This window comes from Anthonomus grandis, chromosome 5 (genome assembly GCF_022605725.1).
Source record: "Anthonomus grandis grandis chromosome 5, icAntGran1.3, whole genome shotgun sequence".
NCBI lineage: Eukaryota > Metazoa > Arthropoda > Insecta > Coleoptera > Curculionidae > Anthonomus > Anthonomus grandis.
In genome coordinates this window covers 12,606,148-12,630,021 of record NC_065550.1, presented here as the reverse complement: position 1 = coordinate 12,630,021, position 23,874 = coordinate 12,606,148, and the positions used below count along the sequence as shown (strand labels likewise).

Sequence of the window (23,874 nt, the reverse complement as noted above, 5' to 3'; positions counted from 1 at the left end):
TTAGAGGAATTAAATAATGATTATGAAAATCAAATTAAATACTGAAGAGTCTCTAAGGTACTGAGAGTAAGAGCCAAAACAGAGTTCCCGCCCATACAAATACCAGATGGAAGCCTAGTTTATGCAGACATAGAAAAGGTAGAAGCATTCAACAATTCATTAAAAACCAATTCAACTTAAACAATTTTCCAGAGGACCACACTTTATTAGCTCAAGTTAATCAAACCTATAGCGAAATAGAAAATACTCAAAATCAAACAATAACTATCCCAAAAAGAATCAGATTTTAAGAAATAAGAGACATAATCTCAAATCAACAAAATAGAAAAGCATCAGGTGTAGATGGCATAAACAATAAGATGCTTAAAATGTTACCCGACCACATAATATACGATTTAATGATAATTTTTAATCAATTCCTCTCCCTCTGCTATTTCCCAAACGCATGGAAAAGGGCAATAGTAAAGCTTATTCCTAAACTCGGGAAGAATTTAGCAAAACCTGAAAATTATCGTCCCGTTAGTTTACTCCCATCAATAGGGAAAATATTTGAGAGCGGTGCTGAGTAGACTAAAAGAGGAATTAGAAATATTAAAAATTATCCCGGTAGAACAGTGTGGTTTCGTGAAGGGCCTATCTACAGAAATTCAAACTTACAAGGATCCAGCAAAGTTTAGTGGATTTGTTCAATGCCAAGTACTCAACCGCCATTATCACGCTCGATATCGAGAAAGCTTTCGATAGAGTGTAGCATGGCGGTTTGATTCATAAAATAGCGGCAAAATAATGCGACTTTCGTTTTGCCGCTTTTAAAATGGGCGCTCGGTATTATTGATACAGGGCGTCAAAATGAGAAATATAAAATCGTTTTTTTGATGTAAGTCGACTGTTTCATGAGGTATTAAATTAAAATTTGGTGTAAGGGGGTTTTTTGGAACGAGAAATAGAAATCCGTTCACGGATTTGCTATACCTTGCAGGGGGCGCCACCTGCGGTATATTGCATGTGTTAAAAATACCAACACTTTTTTGTTTCCCTGTATAATAAAGTTCTAGTAAAAAATTATAATTATCCAATCTTTTCTTGTAAAAAAAGTATTCTTAGTAAATGTCGGCCTGAGAATCCGTTTATTAGATATCTTAATTTTAAAATCTAGATACTTCTTTCTAAACAAATTGGCTGACCTCGGGATCTAGTAACTTTTTACGTACTGTCAAAGTAACAAATTTAAACGCTTCTGACGCTCTTTACAAGCTTCTCAATTACTCCTAAAATAAATCTACGTTTTGTAATTACATATTTGTATTTGATATGTTTTCTTACAACTTATAAAACCATAATGACTCATAGACCAAGAAATGCACCCTTTTCCAAAATGGCGGATATGTTTTTGATGTTTGGCAAGTTTAAATATTATTGTAAATGGTAAATACCTGTCAATTCTTAACTAGGAAAATGTGACTCTAATGCTAGTTTAGCCGCTAGACTCTATACCCAGACATTCCCAAATGGATTTCATCCCAAAAAAAATATTTTTTAAATTTGATTAACTGTCTAAGGGAGACTGGAAGTTTCATCGAAAGACAGAAGGGTAATTGCGGCGGATCTCGTGCGGTGCAATTAGGGCTAGAGGAAGAAATTTTAAGAATTGTCGAAGAATCACCAAAAAATAATACTAGGGCTTTGGCTGAACGGATGAGAATTGAGAAAACCGAGACACATAATATTTTACGGAGATCAAAAACTTTACCCATTTCATCTTAACCCGAATACCCGACGATCCTGAGGCAAGACTTGCTTTTTGTACATGGTTATGTGAAATGAATAATAAAAATGTGGATTTTATAAGGGCGATTCTGTTTACTGATGAGGCCACGTTCACGAGAAACAGCATGACAAATATCCATAACGCACACGTATTGACTAAAGAGAATCCTAGGGCCATAGTTGAGACACATCATCAAGTGCAGGTGTTCTGGATTACTTTCTTTTAGGACCTGTCATTTTACCAGCTTTGACTGGTGATTAATTTTTGTTGTTTCTACAAAAAATACTGCCCGATTTGCTTGATGATTTGCCTCTAAATTTAAGACAAAATCTTTGGTTACAACCCGATGGTGCTCCGACTCATTTTGCTATAAATGTTAGGAACTATTTACATCAAGTATTTTGTAATCGCTGGATTGGTAGGGGTCGAGATGGTCCTGTTTCGTGGCCACCCCGTTCGCCCGACCTTATATCTTTGGATTTTTCACTCTGGGGATGTATGAAAGACTTCATGATAATTTAAGGGAAAGAAGCAGCTGGAGAGTATTTCAGGTTGAAACCAAATATTTTTCAAAGCCTTAGATTTTCATTAATAAAGAGGGCTCCTATGTGTATACAAACAAATGGAGGTCACGTAGACAAATAATCTAGGGTGATTATTCTATGATTTTTATTATAATAAGTAATTTAGCATTAATTTAGAAAAAATAATTTACGTTTATTTTGTTAACTTGTTAAAATGTATCTAGTTTTTAAAATTAAGATATCTAATAAACGGAGTCTAAGGCCGACATTTACTAAGAATACTTTTTTTACAAGAAAAGATTGGATAATTAGAATTTTTTACTAGAACTTTATTATACAGGGGTACATTCAGGGGTTTTGGCATTTTTAACACATGCAATATACCACAGGTGGCGCCCTCTGCAAGGTATAGCAAATCCGTGAACGGATTTCAATTTCTCGTTTCAAAAAAACCCCTCACACCAAATTTCAATTTAATATCTTATGAAACACTCGACTTATTAAAAAAAAACGATTTTATATTTCTCATTTTGACGCCCTGTATATTGAATACCGAGCGCCCAAAGCAAAAATGGCATAACGAAAGTCGCATTATTTTGGTTGGATTGGTTGGAAGGATTGGCCTCCTTTTTCCGGACACCCTGTATAATGCGGATTTAATGGGCGGTGCGGGCTGTCCGATTCAGTGGGCACCCTGCTTAATGTCTGGGGCCCGTCCATTCTATTATATCGATCACATGGATGAAACTTGTATGGTGAAAATCGGAATCGTATATCGGCCATCTTGCTTGGCAAAATTGACAGGGAGCTGACAGACAGTTGTTGACATTGACTGATAGAACATCATTTGTCATTGTCATACCATTTGAGTTTGTTTTTCATTTCAATGAATGCCAGCGTAGGTTGAGTTTGCTGTTTGTTTTAAGGATGTTATTTTAAATTCATGACTTTTTTTCTAAAAAGTTCTCTTTCAATATTGGGAGTAGTGTTTTAATTAATTTGCGGCAAGTAATTCCAGGTTTCTGGTAAGAAAATCTGATTTTATTTATTACTATTATGTTTTTGTATTGTCAATCTTTAGTCTTTAATAAAATCAAATTCAGTTGATTTCAATGAAGAAGTTTCACTTTTCAAGTATTTAATTTTTAACTTGATTATTATAAATACATATTACAAAATCTCTGGCCTCTCATTTTCTATTCAACAATTAAAAATTGATTGAAATTTTCCTGACCTTGATATAAGAGTATGTATATTTTAAATGTTTCTGAGAAACAGTAATAAAAGATTTTTTAATTTCCTTCAGTTCATATTACAAGAAAAACATGGAGAGGGATATGCAACGTAAATATTATTAAGACTTTGAGCTATAGAATTTCTTCTGATCAGTTCTCCACAAATTTTAATAATGCTGATACCCCTGGCTTTACACTACAATACATATTTATTTAAACATTTATTTTGTCTTTTTTTACATGAATCATTTAGTAAATTGATTTGTAAGATTTGCACTGTCTATTTTTTTATTTTATTTCCTGCTCGTACCATACCACTTCCTGTGTTCACTGAGACAAGACATAGGTATAGCGGCTAAGAGACCTGAGCACCCGGAATGGATCAGAATTAATGTTTTTCTTACAACATGTTTTTTTAAGAGTTTGTTTTTATTTTCTGCAAACATCTGTCCTTGAATTAAGTTTTTAGTAATATTATAGTTCCAAGATATGTTGTTAGTATTATAAGAGACCAACAAATATATTGTATGTAAGTGATATATGTTTATACTAAAAAGTTGTTTTCATTTTGAAAGAGTTTATTTTGTTTTGTCGATGGATATATTTTTTCTTTCGATAATACTGTATTATAGAATTAATTTTAAAAATTAATATGTATATTATAATTTAAATAATTTTAAAATCTGTTTAATTTTTCTTTAGGAAACAGACACAAGTACATATTAAATAAGAATAATTCATCCTCTATTGACTCTGTGTTAATAAAATGAGGATATTATTAACCTAATGGGAATGCCTTTAGATGTATTATGAGAAAATAGCACAAAAATGTTGACCTTTTCTAATCTGTATAAAATTAGGGTAGTTCAGAGCTAACAAAATAATTTTAAACATTTTTAGATTAATTCTAATTTATATAATGTCTGTTATAATGAATTATTGAATATTATGTATATCATTTTAAGTATTTTTTTTTTCAGGAAAATTAAATAATAAATGTATTAAAGCAAAAAAAACATTGTTTTATTTCCATTTGTCCAATTGGTGATGTGTCGTACACTATTGTTAGTACACTTTCGTAGATTATTGCAGTAAATTAACCTATTTAGATATGTAAAATAAAGCTGAAAAGTTTTATTTTTGTTCAGATCAATATCTGATGCTAACACCTAAACAAAAAGGCTCTTTTCTCTATGAGTAACCTTTTTGATTAGGCGTTTGCTTTAGATATTACGATTAAATGATAAGATTGTCAGATTAAATAGAATGTGATTTCCCGCCTTAATTTGGTCACGCCTTTCTACCATTTCGATTGGTCCAATTAGACACGTCAAACTGTCAAGTTAGTTACAACAGTTTCCGCTGCCAAGCGAGAGGCCGCTAGCTGATTTGTCAGAAGAATTTCTTTCAGTTTGTATGCAACCACCACTTCTCTATATATTTGTGTTCTGTGATATCGATGGTTAAACGTCAAAACCCCTAACCTAATATATATATGTAAATGAGTAAATGTTTTATCTACATATCTGTTTCTGATTTTCATGTGAAATTTGCTAGTTTTTATTTGATTTATATATATATAAATTAATTTACATATAAAGTCTTATAATTATCTAATATTTAAATTTTGCTTTCAGTATGTCAGATAATGAAAAAACTGTAGACAGACCTAGTTGCAGCTTTATCTTTAAAAAAAGGACCATAAAAAATCCAGGAGCCAGGAGGAAACAGCAATCATCATCTGAAGAAGGTATGAGGAGCTTCTGAAGCTTATTCCCTTCTGTCCTATTGACGTATTTAAAAAATACGTCGTTATTTATTCCTTGGCTAACCTAAACTAATTTACACAAAATTATTAATTATAAAGTAAGAAAAGTATTTTTTGAAAATAAATATTAAAATTCCTAGAAAAAAGTATTAACATTTTTTGCTGATGGTTGTCCCTTTAATAATGGTATTAAAATCTTTGTGTAATCAAAGGTTGTGTTCATGAACATTTGAGAATTACCAGATATGTTTTCACATACATAATTGTAACTTGTGTACAATTATGTACAGTGTGGTGACTTTAACTGGAATAAATCCAGTTAAAACTAATCAAATTTTATCTCGTAAAATTCCTGAGACCCGTCAATTTTTGTTTATTTTTTTTCACATTTCAAGATGGTTTTTGTATTTTTTCACCTTCAGGGGGGGTCCAAATTAATCCAATAAACTTTTTTTTTCAAATGGAAAGCCACTTTTTTTAAACTCTCATTGAAAAGAGCTCTTTTTCTTGATTAAATTGCCCTATTTACTTTGTGATTATCTAAAGGAGAAATATGAAAAAAAAAAAAACCTTTAAATTATTAAAAGTCTCGAAATGGTGTGTTTGTTTATTTTATTGGTATCGAGACATTTCCTGACATTGTTGTAGTGTCACTGTTAAAGTGAATTTCAATCAGTTGTTAAATAAGTTAACTTATATTGAAAAAATGCCTTATTTATCCGAATCCCACAAGATTGAAATCTTAATTATGATTGGTTATGGGGACAGAAGTCGTACTCAGCTAGAGGTTGTCCACTTATTCAGGCAGAAATATCCAGATTTGCCACCTATTAATCAAGGTACGGTTAGTAAAATCGAAAGCAGATTTTGAGAAGTTGGGCACGTGAGGGATATTTCACGACAAAGGTCTTCTAAAATCAATGAAAACGCCCAATTAAATGTATTGTTGAATTATGTGAATTAATGATGAAGGCCATTGACGAAAATCGCATATCTTCGGAGTGGATCCTTCTTTCTGAATAGGCTACATTCACCCTAAATAGCCATGTTAATAATGGTAAGGAAAACTAATACACAATATCCCCACAAAACTAATGTTTGGGCTAGCATAATTGGCAGGCAAGTTATAGGGCCCATATTCTTCAATGATACTTTAACTGGGGAAAGATATCTAGAATTTCTTGAACATGAACTAATTCCAGTCTTATGTGCCTTATATCCTATATTTGCTTTAAAAATAGTAATTTTTTGTTATTTGCCGATGATTTAAAGTTTTATAAGGTGATCAGTTCAGAACAAGACATGGTTCTCTTGCAAGATGATCTGAATAGATTCTGTGAATGGTGTGTTGGTAACAGTTTGGCTCTGAATGTGGGTAAATGCAGTTACATTAGTTTCTACAAAAGAAACAAACGGGTAACTTCCTCCTATACTATTGATAATGTTAATCTTAGGTACACTGAAGTAGTAAAGGACCTTGGTATCTTTTTTGATGAACAATTGAATTTTAATACCCATGTAAATACTATTATAACTAAAGCATCTAAGGTCCTTGGTTTTGTCCTGTGCAATTGTAAGGATCTGTCGGTTGAAACTTGCAAAAGGTTGTACATATCACTTGTTGTCTCTTTGTTGGAGTATGGATCAATAATTTGGTCTCCTCTGTACATGAATAATTGTATGGCACTGGAGAGGGTTCAAAATAAATTTCTACGATTCTGCCTTTATAAACTTTGCATTCCAGTTCCTAATGACCATTGTTATGATGAAGCAATGAACTTGCTGAATATGCGGAGTTTACTTAAGAGACGCACTGAGAATGATTTGGTGTTTATTTATAAACTTTTGAATGGCCTTGTGATTTGTCCCGAACTACTTAATAGGATTTCATTTAATATTCCATACCGTAATCTGAGGGCAAATCGATTGTTTTCTTTGCCTTATCATCATCATACCAACTATGCTATGCACTCGCCTGTCGAAAGGACCTTGAGGCGGGTAAACTCTACTGGAATTGAAGTTTTAGGAATTTCCTTATTGCATTTTAGGAGTCTTATTAAGAGTTTGTAGGATTTTGTTTTTTGAATTAATTTTGCTCCATGATTAATGATTTGAAATACATTTGATCATTGTCATTGATAATAATATATTTTGTTTTTTCTTAGCTAATTTTGCATTGTTAATTGTTCTGATTTTGAGAGAATATTGTTACTACTTGTAAAATGGTTTAATTATCCTTGGTATTAAGATTAAGTCTGATAATTATTGTTAATTAATAATTAGTGGTTAGGTAGTATAGCTTTTATTTCTTTTTAAAAAATATATATTTTTTTTTTGTAATGGGGTTGATCCCGTGTATAAATAAATAAATAAATAAATAAAATAAATAAATAAATAAATATCCGAGTCAGTTCGATCCAGATTTGTATGATGAAAGAATCTGGATGCAACAAGATGGTGCTCCCCCACATTATGCCCATAATGTATGCCATTTAGATGACGCCATATTTAGATGACAATTTTCCAAACAGATGGATTGGTAGAAAGGGTGCAATCGAGTGGCCGGCACCGGGAAAACGTGCCGGCCACATCTCACCCCACATAATTTTTTTCTGTGGGGACATTTGAAAAGTCAAATTTATATGAGCAAACCGGGAAACCTAGACGAACTCAAAGAACGTATTAGGCAAGAAATCCGACAAATATCTTGAGAAGTGTTAGAAAATGTCAGAAACGAATTTTATTAACGTCTTGGGCTTTTCCAACAAGTAACTGGTGCCCATTTTGAGCATCTTATACATTAAACGCAACTTTTAATAATTTAATGGTTTTTATTTTTTTTTTCGTATTTCTCCTTTAGATAATCACAAAAGTAAATAGGGCAATTTAATCAAGAAAAAGGACTCTTTTCAATGAGAGTTTAAAAAAAGTGGCTTTCCATTTGGAAAAAAAAAGTTGGGGTTAATTTGGACCCCCCCTGTAGGTGAAAAAATACAAAAACTATCTTGAAATGTAAAAAAAATAAACAAAAATCGACGGGTCTCAGGAATTTTGCGAGATAAATTTTGATTAGTTTTAACTGAATTTATTCCAGTAAGTCACCACACTGTATGTGAATTAAAATGAAATTATCTTGTTTAATGCAATGTTTAATGATAATCTACTGGAACATATTCTACATACACATATGCCTTTACTTTTTTTTGTTTTGGCTGCACTTCATAAATATTTTCCTCTGTGCATGAAATTAGTAAACATTAAGAAAAATGAGTAAAATAAATAATTTTATTTGTAAGCTAGTATTTCAGCCGATAAAGCAAATATTTAGACACACAACAGAAAAATCTTATTATGTGAAACAAATAAGGAAAATATTATTTTGTGTATATACAGGGTGGGCCAATCAAAACAAAACAGCAAGTATTTCATACACCGCTTGTTAAAAAGTATTGCTTATACCAATCGATTTTTATTTCGAGGGGGACACTGAATATTTACAAAATCACTCTGGTACCTACAACTCCCTAAGATTGATGGCATCAGCCCTAAAATCGTAAATGGAAAGGATTACACTTTTACATGTTTTGAAAGAAAGAAAGAAAATGTGCTATATTATGTAAGAATAATCTTGAGTACAAGCATCCTACAAGCTAAAAAAACAAAACAAAAATACAAGTTCAAAAATTGACAAAACAATGAACAAAATTAAACACAAGAAGACAAAACTTTTTGAACATACTTAAATTAAAGATAACTAAAACAATCAATTACGACTAAACCTATCATTCAAAAAGTCATCCAGGTTATAATATGCCTTAGCCAATAAAAGTGTCTTTAATTCTTTTTTAAATTTCTTAACATCCGATATATATCTAACACATAGAGGAACATGATTGTAAATTTTTTTACTCATGTAAATTAATGAGTTTTTGGTAAGGGAAGACGTAGGAATAGGTAGGGGAACATCATTTACACGACGAGTCAAATGGCCAGTGTCAGAGGGTAGTTTGGGATTTTTATGAATAAGAGCAGCTGTTTCTAAGATAAAGAGTGAAAAAAGAGTTAGGATTTTTTCAGAAATGAAGAGGGGTTTGCAAGAATCTCTTAACTTAGCAGAACACAGGTATCTAACTGCTTTTTTTTTAATAACAAAGACAATGTTAAGTAGCCCCTTATTGGTTAAACCCCAAAAAGGCAAGCCATACCGAATATGAGCTATCTAATTGTTGCTATATGATGATTTACCAATCCCTACATCCTCCCTCACCAAGAACTCACTTATATACCTTAGCAAAAAAATTTACAACCATGTTCCTCTATGTATCAGACAAATTTTAGAAGTTAAGAGATTCAAAAAGGAATTAAAATCACTTTTATTATCCAGGGCATATTATAGCCTTGACGATTTTTTTAATGATACCTTTTAACCTGTGCTCTGACATCATTTTAGTGTTTTAGTTTTGTTTCCTGTTAAATAATTTAATTTACTTCTTCTAGATTCTGTTTTATTGACAGCTTTACTTATTTTTTAATGAAATTTATCAAAAAGATGCTTTTTTTTTCTCAATCTGTTTTGTTATGATTAATTTTGGTAATGTGTGTAAATTTTATGGTAAAGTGTTTTAGATGTTATGTTTGTTTGAAATTTGAAATTTAAAGCGAATTTGGAATTTTTTAGTTTCTAGGATGCTTGTACACAAGATTTTGTTGTCTTACGTAATATAGCACATTTTCTTTCTTTCTTTCTTTCGATCTACACACTGCTTTTTATTTTTAGTAATTACACCCAAAATAAAAATTATGTGATAAGTTAAAGCAAAGTAGTACTTTACAATTACTTTAAATGCGGAAAAATGGAGAAAGAGATTTGCGTAATAACTTAATTTTCTAGATTTTTGTGATACCGAGGAACCACAGTGCAATGGTTGGCAATTGCTAAATAAGGCTGTGTAAATTAATATACAGGTGTTCCTTGGATGAAATCAAGCAAAAAAGTTCGTAAGAAGATGTTTCCTAAACATCTTAGATTTTACACTCCAAGGTGGTAAAGTTGAAAAATAAATACATTTTTTAAATAAATTTGATACATGTATACATATATTCGAATATTTTACTGGAAAAACTTCAAAAACAAAATGCTGATTAATGATTAAAATAATCAGATGTAAACGTTATAAATATCCACAATAATAGTTTTTATTTTTTATATGAAAACCATGAAATGGGCAAAAAATTACCAAGAGAATATGCACTAAAAAAAATAAAGAATTCAAAAATATTTTTCATTTCAAGAAAAACCCGTGGGGACCCGTTTCCTTTAAAAAACAATTTAGTTCAAAACTTGCATGAACACATTAGTGTTCATGCAAGTATAAACAAGGCAAATATAAAAATTTCGATTGTGTATAGGAAAAACGCTATGGATGCTTAGAAACTGCGTATCAATTTTCAGAAAAATATCTACAAGGGTATCAAATTTATCAAAAAAAGTATGTTTTTTTCTTTCAAATTTACCTACTGTGTAAAATCTCAGACGTTTAGGAGATATGTTCATTGGAACTTTTTTGCTTAATTTGGTTCAAGAAACGCGCCTTTGTGATAAAACTTTAAACTATTTCAAATTAATATGCTAATTTTCTAAAACTTTAATATGTACTGCCACTGATGAATAGTAATAATCCAAATATTAGTCAATCCAAATAATATTAAAATTTTGTGTTTATTTTCTTTGGTGTAAATTTTGGTGTACAGCTGGAGTATGGCGACTATTTGGGACTGATAGATAAGATATATTCTGCCATTAGAAATCTGCTCTCATTAATGTCATTTGTAACATGAGTTTCATTTATAGATACAGTTGTTAATAGCAGTTCAAAAAATTCTGTAATAGGCTTTATATATTATTCTTCTATAAAATTGTTTTTAGAAAAGGAGGCCAAAAATAGTGATAATGATGAACTACCCTCAGTTGTGCGCCCATCAAAGAGAAAATCTAAAATAAATCCGAATATTCAAAAGAGCAGCCTTTTTAAAAAGAAGCAAAAACTCAGAAATGAACATTCTGGATCAGGCTCTGACAGTGATGAAGTCATGATCAAGTACAAATCTAAAAAATCTGCCATGCTGGCTGGGCCTCAAGATCAAGGAGCCACTGCAACATTGGTAAATAAATCTAAAATCTCATTCAAATATTTATTTTATGTTATCTTTCAAAATATATTTGGTAGTTTATTGAACAATATAAAAACATCAATTAAGATAAGAACTAAATTATATAAAAAAATTAAGTTGAATAATGATTTTTTTAACTAAAAACAAAATAATTCATGTAAAAGTAGTAACTGAAGAAAACTCCAGGGGCTGGTTAATTGGTTGGACATATCCTTTTTCAAGAAATGCATTTCGTTTTCTCTATTAAGATTTTTTCGAAATATCCAAATGAGAACGCGTTGCAAAACTTACAGTTTTATTTAAATTATTCGATATTTTTAGATTGGAAGTAAAAGTACTTATATTGCTTGTAGATGCAATTACGGACTAACAGTAAGGTAAATTTTTATTCAATATATCAATAGCTTCAATATCTGAATTTGTGACATACGAGGGCGGTTCAGTAAGTCTTTAGAAACCAAAAAGTTAATCTTTAAATCCAAAATTCAAAAATTATAAATTATTTGTATATTATTATTAGCAACGTTAATAAAATGGGACCGTGTATTTTTTTGGCTGTTACTTTTAGACAGGTCAAAACGGAGTCCACCGAGTCCATGTAAAAAATATTAAAAGTACTCAATAAAACCTTTTAAATGAGGTAACACAAGATTTCTATTTAATGCATTTATTCAAGATGGCGCTTATGTATTATTTTGACATTTAGAACTGTCGTTTTTATGTCAAAATAAAATAGTGACGCATTTATTTTCGTACACTGATTTTTACCTATTCAAAAATCATAAAAATGTAAAACGTTAAAATAAAAAAAAATACTTTTTTATTAGGCCGCCATTTTGAAACGAGTTAAGATATGGGTCTAATATTTCAGGGTTATAAAGTACTCATTGAGACCTTTAAAATGAGGTATCACACGACCCCCCCCCCCCTTTCTATTTAAAATTTTTTCTCAAGATGCCGCCATCTTGGAATTTACAACTACCTAGTTTATAGTGAAAAATAGTATCTATAGACCAATTTACTTATGCCAAGTTTCAAAAATTTTTTTTGACCCGTTCAAAAAATAAATGGCGGAGGGGACTTCAAAGAAAAGCACTGTATATTTCTTCTTAGTAGTTTTGTTTGGTGTGCTGTTACATAAATATAATTTTTAAAATAATTATTTTCGCATATTCATTATTTTTTAGCAGTGTGTTCCCCATCAAAATATCCATATATCCACGGGTTTAAATCCACTCAAACGGTATTTGATTTAGAACCTGAGATTTAAAGCAACTTACATTATTGTTTTTGTTTTTTTTTATTATGAAGTCCTTTAAAAACAACACTTAATTATGTATATTATGCAAGCGAAGTAGCTTTTAACTACGCTAATAAAGAACATAAATTAACGTTTATAACCCAAAATGTTCAAAAAAAATAATTAAATGATCTTTCGAAGTGGACCTGTTGAAAACATTTATAGATATCAGCTCAAAGCGCCGAGTTTTCAATGCCGATGATGCAAAGCAGGCAAACAGTGATTGCCGGCACACGCGTTTTGTTATGAAAATGTTATGAAAATTCATAACTTTGTTATGAATATTTAAATTGAAAACGATGAGAAAACCTACTTGTTTAATAAAAATACCTAATTTGAACCAATATTCGGTAGTTATATATACTACCGTTATCAAGGTAAATAAAGTTAATTAAAAAAAACAAAGCTCCATTTTAAATCAAATTGAATACCCTTGCAATAAAAGTTATACGGGACCGAGGATTTTTTTTACATTTTCACATTTAAAGCTATAAGCCTTGCCGGACTGATTTCGATGGGCCACACTGTATAATACAATTGAAGCTTCTGCCTACATTTTGTTGAAACATCTATATTTGTAAGATGCTAACAATCTAACATCTTAGCTTGCAAGTAAACTATTGCTTTATTTGGATTCTACAGGGTGTAATTCAAGTTTTGTATAAACATGATTTTGATCTTTGGCCTAAATTAACGTTTAGATGTTTTTTAACTTAATTACACAATACATCTGATGTTTCTTGAAATTCAACGAAATAAAATAATTTAAAAACGAACATTTTCAGATGAGGTTGGGTTGAGTAACTAGAGTGTCATAAAGATAGTTTAAAATAATTTTTTTTCTGTGTTTAATTAAATTTTATCAAGATCTTAACTTTAGAAGTTACGTCCTTGATTATTGCTTTAATTACAGTAGCTCTAAAAAGGTATTAAATTATAATTACAAATAGATTCTGAGGAAAGATGATATGTAAGCAATATTTCAGAAGATAATTTTGTACAGTAAAAATATATCAAAGGCTCTAATTTTATAGTTGCTCTAACTATTCACTTTTTTACAAACTCCTGAAGCCAGTTTACCCCTTTTTTATTTATCACATTAGAGATCAACCAAGCAGTTGCTTTTGCTCTATTTACATAAAATCTTAGCTCAATCAGTGCTGTTCTTTAAATTATAAGAATAAAGTCATAAAATTGAAATTTAAAAAATAAAAAATGTATGGTGCTTACAACTGTTATATTAGATGAAGACTGAATTATCTGAACAGTGTTGCATTAACAGACCATTGGACGAACCACAGATGAGACACCATAAAATATTGTCAAATGCTTTCCCTGATTTCTTCAAAAGTGTTTAAGTAGATTATTAAATAGACTTTTACGAAAAATAAACATACAATATTGATATGATAAAATAACCTCCTTAATTATTCGTGATTGTTCTACAAGTCCCCTGCATTATATCGGGTGGCCCCGAATAACGTCAAAAAAATTGAAATAGGGTGTTATGAATAAGATTAAAAAATGTTAAATTGATGTCAAGTAACCATGAAAAAATAATTTTGATCATGCTTTGTTTTGTATGTGGTCGACATAAGGTTTGTTCTCACAGCAGTAAGAAATAAGTTTTCGACAAATAAACATGCGCAATAGAGGAAAACGCGTTCGCACAGACACTTCTGATCGGTGTCAAATCAAGTTTGATGTTCTTACACAAATTTCTGATTGTCATCTGATAGTCAGACTTGTTTTCGGATTTATTTCAAGCAAAGTGTCAGAGAATTCGTGTAACCAGTCAACGCCGATCTTCGGAATATGAACATAACCTCTAAATTGTTGTTTGCATTTTGTCGTTTTGTATAGTCCCTGATATTCGTTTTGAAAAATTGTATTTTAAATTGTTGGCTTAGTTTAAAAATACACATTAAGGAAATGAGTGATTTTGAATCGTCGGAGGAATCTGATCAGAATTTTGTTAATTCCGAGTTATGTTGATTCCGACACAGACTTTTAAAAAAGATTTACTGGAAGAACGACAATCAAAACTATTTTGATGAAACTGTGTCCCAATTTAATAGAATAGAATTTTTCGATTATTTTAGAGTAAGCCCTGAAGTAAAATCTATTATAATCGATCGATCGATCGATCGATTCGATCTTAAACTCTATTAATAATATACAGCTATTTTAAGGTTGTACTGTAAATTTTCTTTGTTTATGTTTTATTTTATTGCCCTTTTCCCACTGGCATAAAAAAGTGAGGTTATTTTTCTTCTCCACTCAACCCGTATTTGATGTTCGCACAAACGGTTTCAAATCGATCAGAAGTTGTAATATTTTACGCATGCGCATCAGGAATGGTTTAGAAGCAGTTTCAAACTTGTAAGAAATTTGCAGTGAGAACAAACCTATAAATGTCCAAAATAAGTAAACACGTATTTTTCTGAATATTTTGGGGAAACCTTTATTAGAACGCTCCGAAAAATAACGTCATAAAAAGGAAATAAATCAATTAGATATGGGGATTTTATAACATAGATCTCAAGAATATATCATATAATACAAACAACACTTCTCCAAGAAATTAACGCACCACTTTGAAATATTAAAATATTTTATTAGCCTTAATAAAAATTTCTATTATAATGTGTTTATCGTTATAGTTTTTTTTTGCAACAAAACAAAAATATATATATAAGATGTACTAGAATTAGTATGGAATTTGAATGGAATCTGAATAAATTCCATGTGTCCACGAATTTGAAAAGTATTATTATTCGAACACTGTTTATTTGTTGATAATTTTTAATTTGTCTTTATTACCGAGCGTCAATCACGTAATTTAACCCGCGATGAATATGCCCAAGCAGTGATACTGTTGGAAGAAGGTTGGAGTTACCAAAGAATTGGCCGTCGATTTAATGTGTGCCCCACATCCATCTCACGGATGTTAGAAAGATTCCTCGAGACAGGGAATCATATTCGCAGACCAGGGCAAGGACGAAACCGGGTAACTACCCCTATTCAAGATGGGTTTTTAAGAATTTCTGCTCTTCGACAACGTTTTGTAACGCATTGAAGTCTACAAATTCAGCTTCGAGACGTACATGCTATACAAATTAGTACTAAAACTGTTCGCCAGCGACTTACGGGAATACAATTTCAACAACACCTAGGATCGCCGCCCGACGTCCTCTATTAACTGCAGAGCATCGCAGGGGGAAACTGCGTTTTGCCAGAGAATACATTAGTTGGTTAGAAGCTGACTGGGAACGAGCTATTTACTTATACGATTTTATTTGTACAATAACGACAAACGTGTTTGTGCGTTGCGACGACCCAACGAATGATATGCTCAGCGTAACTTCTTACACAACACATTATTTGGTGGGGCATCCATTATGGTGTGGTGTGGTATTTCTTTGACCGCACGTACGGATCTAGATACAAAATGGAACTGTTACAGCTAAAGGTATATATTGGAGATCCTGGAGCAACATGTGGTACCATTCGCCCCTTATATCGGCGAAAATTTATTGCTAATGCAAGACAATGTCATACCTCACGTTGCACAGAGAGTCGCAAATTATCTAGAAGAGGTAGGAATTAACACTATGGAATGGGCAGCACGTAGCCCGGACTTAAATCCGATCGAAAATCTCTGGGATATCGATTAAGAGCGACACCGATCCAACCAAACAATCGCCTGGCGAACTCTTTCAGCGCACCTTCGACAAATAAAACTCAAAATAGAATGTTAGTGGAGGCCAATATGTTATGTTAAAAGAAGATTTGAAAAAATGTAGTCTCATTATATTCTATAACAGACTACAATTAAATCTAAATTGCTGTATGTAAATATGGTATGGTTAGCTAATAAATTATGAAGTATATTATCTTGAAAATTGTTAATATTTACTTTTAATATGCTTAGTCTGTTTTTCTTTTTATATTTAAAAAATTCTCTTTGGCTACATAGATTGCATAAATTTTTCTAATTTTTACGAGAATTGACAAGTTTAAATATCTATATTGTCATGTTTTGATTAAGACAGAGATTTGACTGCTGTTTTTATGTAATGTGATAGGTATTGCTTATATTAGATTTAATTAATGTTATGATAGTGAGATATTGCTTTTTGTTTTTAACTCTGGGTTAAGTGTGATATGTTGTTTTTTAGTTTATAATTGTCTGTAGTGTTGTTATGTTATTTTACACTAGACAATAAATAAATAAATTAACAATTATTGACTTTACAGGAAATAGAAACGGAAAAAGATAGAGATGCCCAAGCCATCTTCGAAAAACGCCTGGAAGTAAATAAGGAACTTGAAGGCAAGGAGGATGATAAAATTTACAGAGGCATCAATAATTATCACCAATATTATAAACCTAAGGACACTGCAGCAGGTAATGCTAGTTCAGGTATGGTGAGAAAAGGACCAATAAGAGCCCCAGAAAATTTAAGAGCTACAGTTAGATGGGACTATCAACCAGATATATGCAAAGACTATAAAGAAACTGGTTTTTGTGGGTTTGGGGACAGTTGTAAATTTTTACATGACAGAAGTGATTACAAGCATGGTTGGCAGTTAGAAAGAGAGTGGCAAGAAGGAACGTAAGTTTATAAAAAAGACAAAAAAGTAATTTGCTTTGTAAAAAGACAAAGTGAAAATAACAAAGTAGAAATAAATGTTGAATTTTTTAGATATGGAGAGGAAAGTGATGATGACAAAAAGTATGAAATTAATTCTGATGAGGAACATTTACCATCCAAATGTGTTATTTGCAGAAAAAGATTTACTGATCCAGTAGTCTCCAAGTAAGTAATAATTATTAGAAATGATGGTAATACAGTGTCCTCTAAAAAATCGTATATTCCAAAACTACACATTTCAAAATATTAGTAATTTCCTTATTTCAAATTATGAATAACTTTGCTTGTGGCTAAAATGGTTCCGCAACGAAATCAAAGAAAAAAGAATAAAATTATTTACTTTAGGTTTGTATATTTTAGTTTTTAAATTTTAATTATTAAGTTATTTTTTTATATAGGTGGTAGTAGTAGTAGTAGTAGTTGGGAGGACAAAAGTTCACTGGTAGGGTTAAAAGTCTCTTTCTGCAAATCTCGGTAATGCCGCTAACTGTCCTTTATAACCTTACCCAGAGGATCATTTAAATCTGCTATTTTCAAAAAATAGTGATGTTTTTTCATAACAGAAAGTGTTTGTAGGTATTTTCCAAAATTAAATAAAACTATTTCTGGCCAATGTTTCTTATTATAGCTAATTCAATATCAGTAGTCTGTCATTGGGAATTGGTATCAATTTAAAAAAAAATCATTAACCAAAAATTAAAAAATATGGATATTGATAGGGAAATAAATTGTATAAGATTATTTACGATTATGTCATGGGGGTCATAGAATAAAATAAAATAGCCATTAAACAAAAAATAAAAACCCAAAATTTTAGTATTCTTACATCTAAAGAAAGTGGTAAGGAGATTCCAGATTATATATAGAAAATATATTTTGTTTATCCAGAGATCTGGCATTTTTAAAGTAAAAAGTAGATTTTGTTCTCCAACATATGTAACTAAGGCAATGGGATTGATGACATTGATTTAAAAACAAAATATTATGTAGGAAGTTCCTTTATAAAATTGATTTGTGAAATGTTTATATTTCTTATGGATGTGTATAACCAATTGTTGAAAATGCTGAGATATCAACAAGATAAATAAAAAAAAAATACCCAAATTAGCAGCTCAATTTATTTTGCGTAAAAATAAATATTACCCCTATAAATTTAGGATTTGCCAAGAACTTAAACCAGGGTGTTAGGAACCGTGTTTTTCTTGGCGGAAGATTTTTTGACTACATTATTAGGTGTAATTGAATCTTTCAGTCTTATTTATTTTTTGCAAATTTTATTTGGCGCATCACGGTTATTCATATTATTTTATGTGATCAACGGCTGTAATTAGGGGTAATTGGTATCAAAGAAACACTAGATATAAAAGATTAATGGCTGTTCCCGGGAACACGGGAAAAAGGGAACACTTAATAACTTTTTTACTTGTTAAGATCTTCCGGTGATTCAGCTTAGTATATTATTACATATTTCGATAGAAAATAATATTCTTAAAAGAATCATACCGTATTTGCTACTTTCTGCTTTATAATAAAAAACAAAAATTTTAAAATAGGATGGCATGAATCCGGTAAGAGTTTTAATTTTTAATCAAGTAATCACGTAAAAAATGTTTTCTGTGTATTACTTAAATATTTTACATGCCTAAGTCATATAAATAAATGCATACAATTAGTAAATTCCAAGTTTATAAAAATAGAAGGCTTTGGTTTATTTCATGGCAGAGATCTTTTTAATGACACGACTGTCATTTTTTTTCAACTAACATTTCACATCATATTTTGTCAAACGACATATGTATTACTATTTCAGAATAAAACGACAAACTTTTCAATGCAACATTTGTTTACAATAGTTTAATACTACATATTTAATTTAATTAAAATACATTCTATTAACATTTACCTACCATAACACACAAATGGTAAACAAATAGGAAAAAAATGTTAGCAATACAGTTTATTCAATAATTTTAAAGTAATTATGCATTTAGAGTGTGCATTCAAAGTGAAGAAAAAATATTAATTTGTTTCAAATTATTCTAAAACTTTTATTACTTAAAACTTATTAAACAAAACTTTTTACTTGTAGAAGTTACCACTTCTTAATTAACTCTATGTTTCCGTGAGTTACGGTTGCTGCAATATATTCTATATTGCTGAATATATGCTTTGAAAAATTTCCGAAATTCTCCATCGTAATTCCTAAAAGGCAACCATCGGAGTAAAATATACAAGGTTTTTTACGTACCACCACACCAAAAAAATCTTGTAAAATTGCCTGTAATGTAAAAAAAGACAAGCGTGTATTGGGAAAAAAATTGCCTTCAAAAGTGGCTGCTTCAAAAAGCGCTAAAAGTAGCCCAATAATGTATGTGATTTAAAAAAAAACATAAGTAAATGCCAAAAATACTGGTGTGGCGATTTTAAGTAAGCTTGTAAAAAAAGTTGTAAGTAATAAAATACAATGAAAACTGTAAAATGTAAATACGTTAATTATTTTTCTAGTTTTTATACTGTTTTGCTCGTATTTTGTAGTTTAAGTAGATTAGCTAAGTTTAGTTAGGGTTCTACTTACCTTTAGTTTATTATTTTCACCTTCTAGTTTCTAAGAAGTTTATCTTTCTTGAGGGCTCATTTGGGTCCCAATTTAGGTTATATTATTGTAAATTATAGTAAGTTTTGTCTCCTTAAATTAACTTCTTTACAAAATGTTAGGGTTCGTCGGAACTTAGGGGTAGGAATAAAATATTATCAGTTTAGTGCGAAGTTTCGCCGGTTTAATTCCAGCTTCCTCCGGCACTGAAATAAGGATATGGGTTTACATACCAAAATAAGAAGTTTCTTTTCTTAAAATAGGCAAAAATTGCAGCCTTTGTTCAAATATAAATACAAAAAAGACAACAAAGTTGAAAGAATTAGAAAATTACAAAAAAAATTAAACCAAGTTCATAAAAAAAAAAAAAATAATAAAAACGTTTCTCCTGAGAAACGTCGTACTAAACTGATAGTGTTTTATTTATACTCCTAAGTTCCGACGAACCCAACATTTTTGCAAAGAAATTATTGTAAATCTCTGTATTTTAAATTTTCTAGAATTTGTGTTAATTAGTTTTGTCATTTACCTTGGAAACAATTATTAAACGACAGTCAACGCGAAGTCAGATTAGAATTTTTGGCGTTACCAATAAAAGTGTGTTCCTTACATAAAAGAGTATTCCTGGAATAAGTGTGTTATAAAAAGAATTATGTTGCTGAATTTCGTTACAGTATTCTTGGCACCATTGATTGAAAATTTAAAGAAATATGTATGTAGAAAATAATCATAATTATAAAACAAAAAGTAGCAAATGCAGTATCATTGTTCTCAGAATATTATTTTCTATTGAAGTACGGAATAATATACCTAAAGTCCCATTTAAAATAAGAAAGTTAGTTTCATTTGGTCGAAATTTAGTGACAGGAAACAATTGAATGTCAATTGAATGTCAAAAGGTACTCTTATAACCATTCTATCGATATACGAAATTTTATTTCTTTATCTTGAAAAAACAGCAGTGGCTTAGCTAGAGCAGCATTGCTGAAGTTGCGTCTCGTGGTTCCGGACGGCGATAACGCTGTGGCGCACGTTTGTGGCTCCTGTCATTGTAATACAATGTGGGAGTACCAATATAAAAGCACTCTATGTAATAAAAAAGTTGGTGCTATGCAACCGTATTGTCGTTTCTAGGATTATCCCTTCGGAATGGTTACTGGTTCTTTTTGGGATCAGTCTTTTTAGTTGACTGGTTTCAGAGTCTGGACTTGGTGGATAATCGTCGCAGGAAGACATAATCGTATCGATCTGCTGCGGCAGCACTTCAAGTGTATGTGACACCGCACCAAGCCACCCACCTAAGCCTCCATAGAAATGTTTTACGGGACGGCCGTGAAAAGGTTGCATATTTTCTCGAACGAGCATACCCAAAGGTATAGGCTGCACATGCGACGTGAACGAGTAATTGCAAGTGGAAGGAGGAAAAAAAATTGCTCCGTGCGCACATTAAAAAGCAGTTACTAAACGTAATAAAAATTTTCCAATTACACAACATTCCAAAACACCATATATATTTTTAAATTTTATTTTGGGTCTTTTTTAATTATAATTCCATAAACCTATCTCTAGAGGCTTTCGAGAAAAAATAATAATTTTGCGTGTTTTTTGTTAAAAACCAAGCTAATTGTTTATTTTTCAGCTATTTAAGTTCCTAAAAAGCTGTAATTTTAAACATCACTAAGAGATCACCTTGATTATCTTCCTATAGCCTGATTTAATCAGGATTATATAGAGTCGTCGAAAATTAAATTAATATGTTTCATTTACTAAAATGGCGAAAAGTTCATTTTTTTAAACACCCTATATTTTATTTTATATTCTAATGGACAATTAAAATACCTGTAATTTAATATAACATATTCCTATAACATATATTCTTATAAGTGGCCGCGTTTTAGAAGTAAATACTTATTTTCATGAAATTTGATCATTTTAAACATTTTTATTTTGTAAATTACTTCGTTCGTCATGAAAATGTCACAATGGTTTAATAAATGACAGTGACATATTGAGTTAAAATATAAACATTGTGATTTATGATCAACTTAATTAAAAAGTCTAAAATTGGAGATATTGACTACTTGAGATCATTGGAGATATTGAGTTTTTGATGAGGCTATCTATTTTATATGGATAATGTGATCAATTAATAGTAAGAACATGTGGAAAATTTAACGAAATGTATCTAGATCTACCATCAATGAATCAGCAAAAGTTTGTCTCTAGATTAAAACCTGAATTAGATAAATCACAGCCAATAAGAAGATAATATTAAGAATGTATTGGTATATTTTACTGCATATCCACAAGCTTAAATTAGAAGCGCTAAGGATCATTTAGGTTTGTCTTTTTATTCAATTTAAATAAATAATAGTTAAAAAAAACTAAGAGAACACTTTTTTATTGCTAATCGAAACTAAAAAGTAGAAAATAATTTTTGATTACAAATAGTTTTTATTACAGTAGAAGAAGCTCGGACAATCAGTAATAATTAATTACCTCTATAATAAAAATCATAAGAAAAATTTAAGTTATTAACAGAATAATTCAAATCAGAGTAAAAAGCGTGGGGTGCTCGATATATTAAATATGACAATTCTATTGGCAACTATCTATGAGAAACGAGTTATGAAAACAATGTAAAATGTACCCCACGCTTTTTGCCTTGATTTGAATTATTTTGTTAATAACATATATTTTATTTTTGATTATCTGACCTTCTACTACTGTAATAAAAACTCTTTGCAATTTAAAATAATTTTCTACTTTTTAGTTCGATTAGTAATAGAATCGTGTTTTTTTTTGTTTTTTTTTTAACTATTTTAATTCATATTTGTTTATTGTAATTTAATCAACAAAACTTTATGAATTCAACTATTTTGATCAAGATAAATTCCTTATTTACTTGCCAAATTTTGTTCCGTAAAATAATTTCGGAATTTATGTTCTGATTATTTTCTTTTAAGTAATAAGAAGCCTTTGTAAATCACGGTTATCATATTACATTTTATATGAATATTAATTAGAGTAACCTGCGTTTTTAAGACTTATTAGTACTGACGCATCTGTAACGAATAAACAAGGTGAGAATGCAACTACCCTAAAGATATTTTGGTCTCCGTTGTGCATGAGCCGCGTGCCCAAGCAAGTGCGAAAGAGTAAGTTGTAGGCTCCAGAAATAAGTAAGACTAACTCTGAGAGTGCAGGCAAGCGCAGTTCGTCCTATCGAGGATCTAAAAAAGAATTTATTAATCCTGACAGTCCTTACTAAGGATAATGAAAAACTGTTCTCAACTTATTGCATTGTCATCCGACCTTGATATGTGTGCAAAGTTTCAAGTTAGTCAGACTTTTTCAGACGAAAGCAGTGAAAATTAAGCTCAAAGATTCACTTACATACATTACATACATACATAGATATAACCCGAGCTAATAAAACTTGTTAAAAAATATTAGACAATTATAAAATGTATCCATACAAGTTCACCAAAGTTCAAGCTTTGAAACCACAAGACTATTAAAGAAGGGTGAAGTCTGTGAAAACATTTGGTTCTATATGGATGAAGACGCTTTTTAACGACTTTTTAAGAAAAATAATTTGGACCGACGAAGCAAAATTTTGCATATTTCAATATTTTGCCTTTTAAAAGATAATCAAGTACAATTTTTCATTTATGACGAGAATTTAAGAACTTAGTGGTAAATTCTGTCAAATTTTTAAAAATTTTAAGAAGTGTAAGCAATTTTTTGGAAAATCTGCCATTGCAAGATTTTTGTCCTTGTTTATTTATTTAACGGTATCCACCAATATTACAAAAATAAAATAACACAAAAGATACTAATAATAATACAACTTA

General features: G+C 30.5%; 1 protein-coding gene across 2 annotated transcripts in view; it reads left to right on the top strand.

The window, feature by feature from the left end:
• The first annotated feature begins 3,247 nt into the window (after window positions 1-3,247).
• The window catches only part of LOC126736939 (E3 ubiquitin-protein ligase RNF113A), a 32,787-nt gene continuing 12,160 nt past the window's right edge, over window positions 3,248-23,874 (top strand). Inside the window, exons 1-5 of one of the 2 annotated variants that reach the window (XM_050441606.1) lie at window positions 3,248-3,317; window positions 5,165-5,277; window positions 11,222-11,457; window positions 17,027-17,385; window positions 17,476-17,589. In XM_050441606.1, coding sequence (XP_050297563.1) covers window positions 5,166-5,277; window positions 11,222-11,457; window positions 17,027-17,385; window positions 17,476-17,589 — 821 coding nt within the window. In that variant the 5' untranslated portion in view covers window positions 3,248-3,317; window position 5,165. Of the gene's footprint in view, window positions 3,318-5,005; window positions 5,025-5,164; window positions 5,278-11,221; window positions 11,458-17,026; window positions 17,386-17,475; window positions 17,590-23,874 lie in introns of those variants that run through there. The other variant, XM_050441605.1, reaches the window with a different exon arrangement.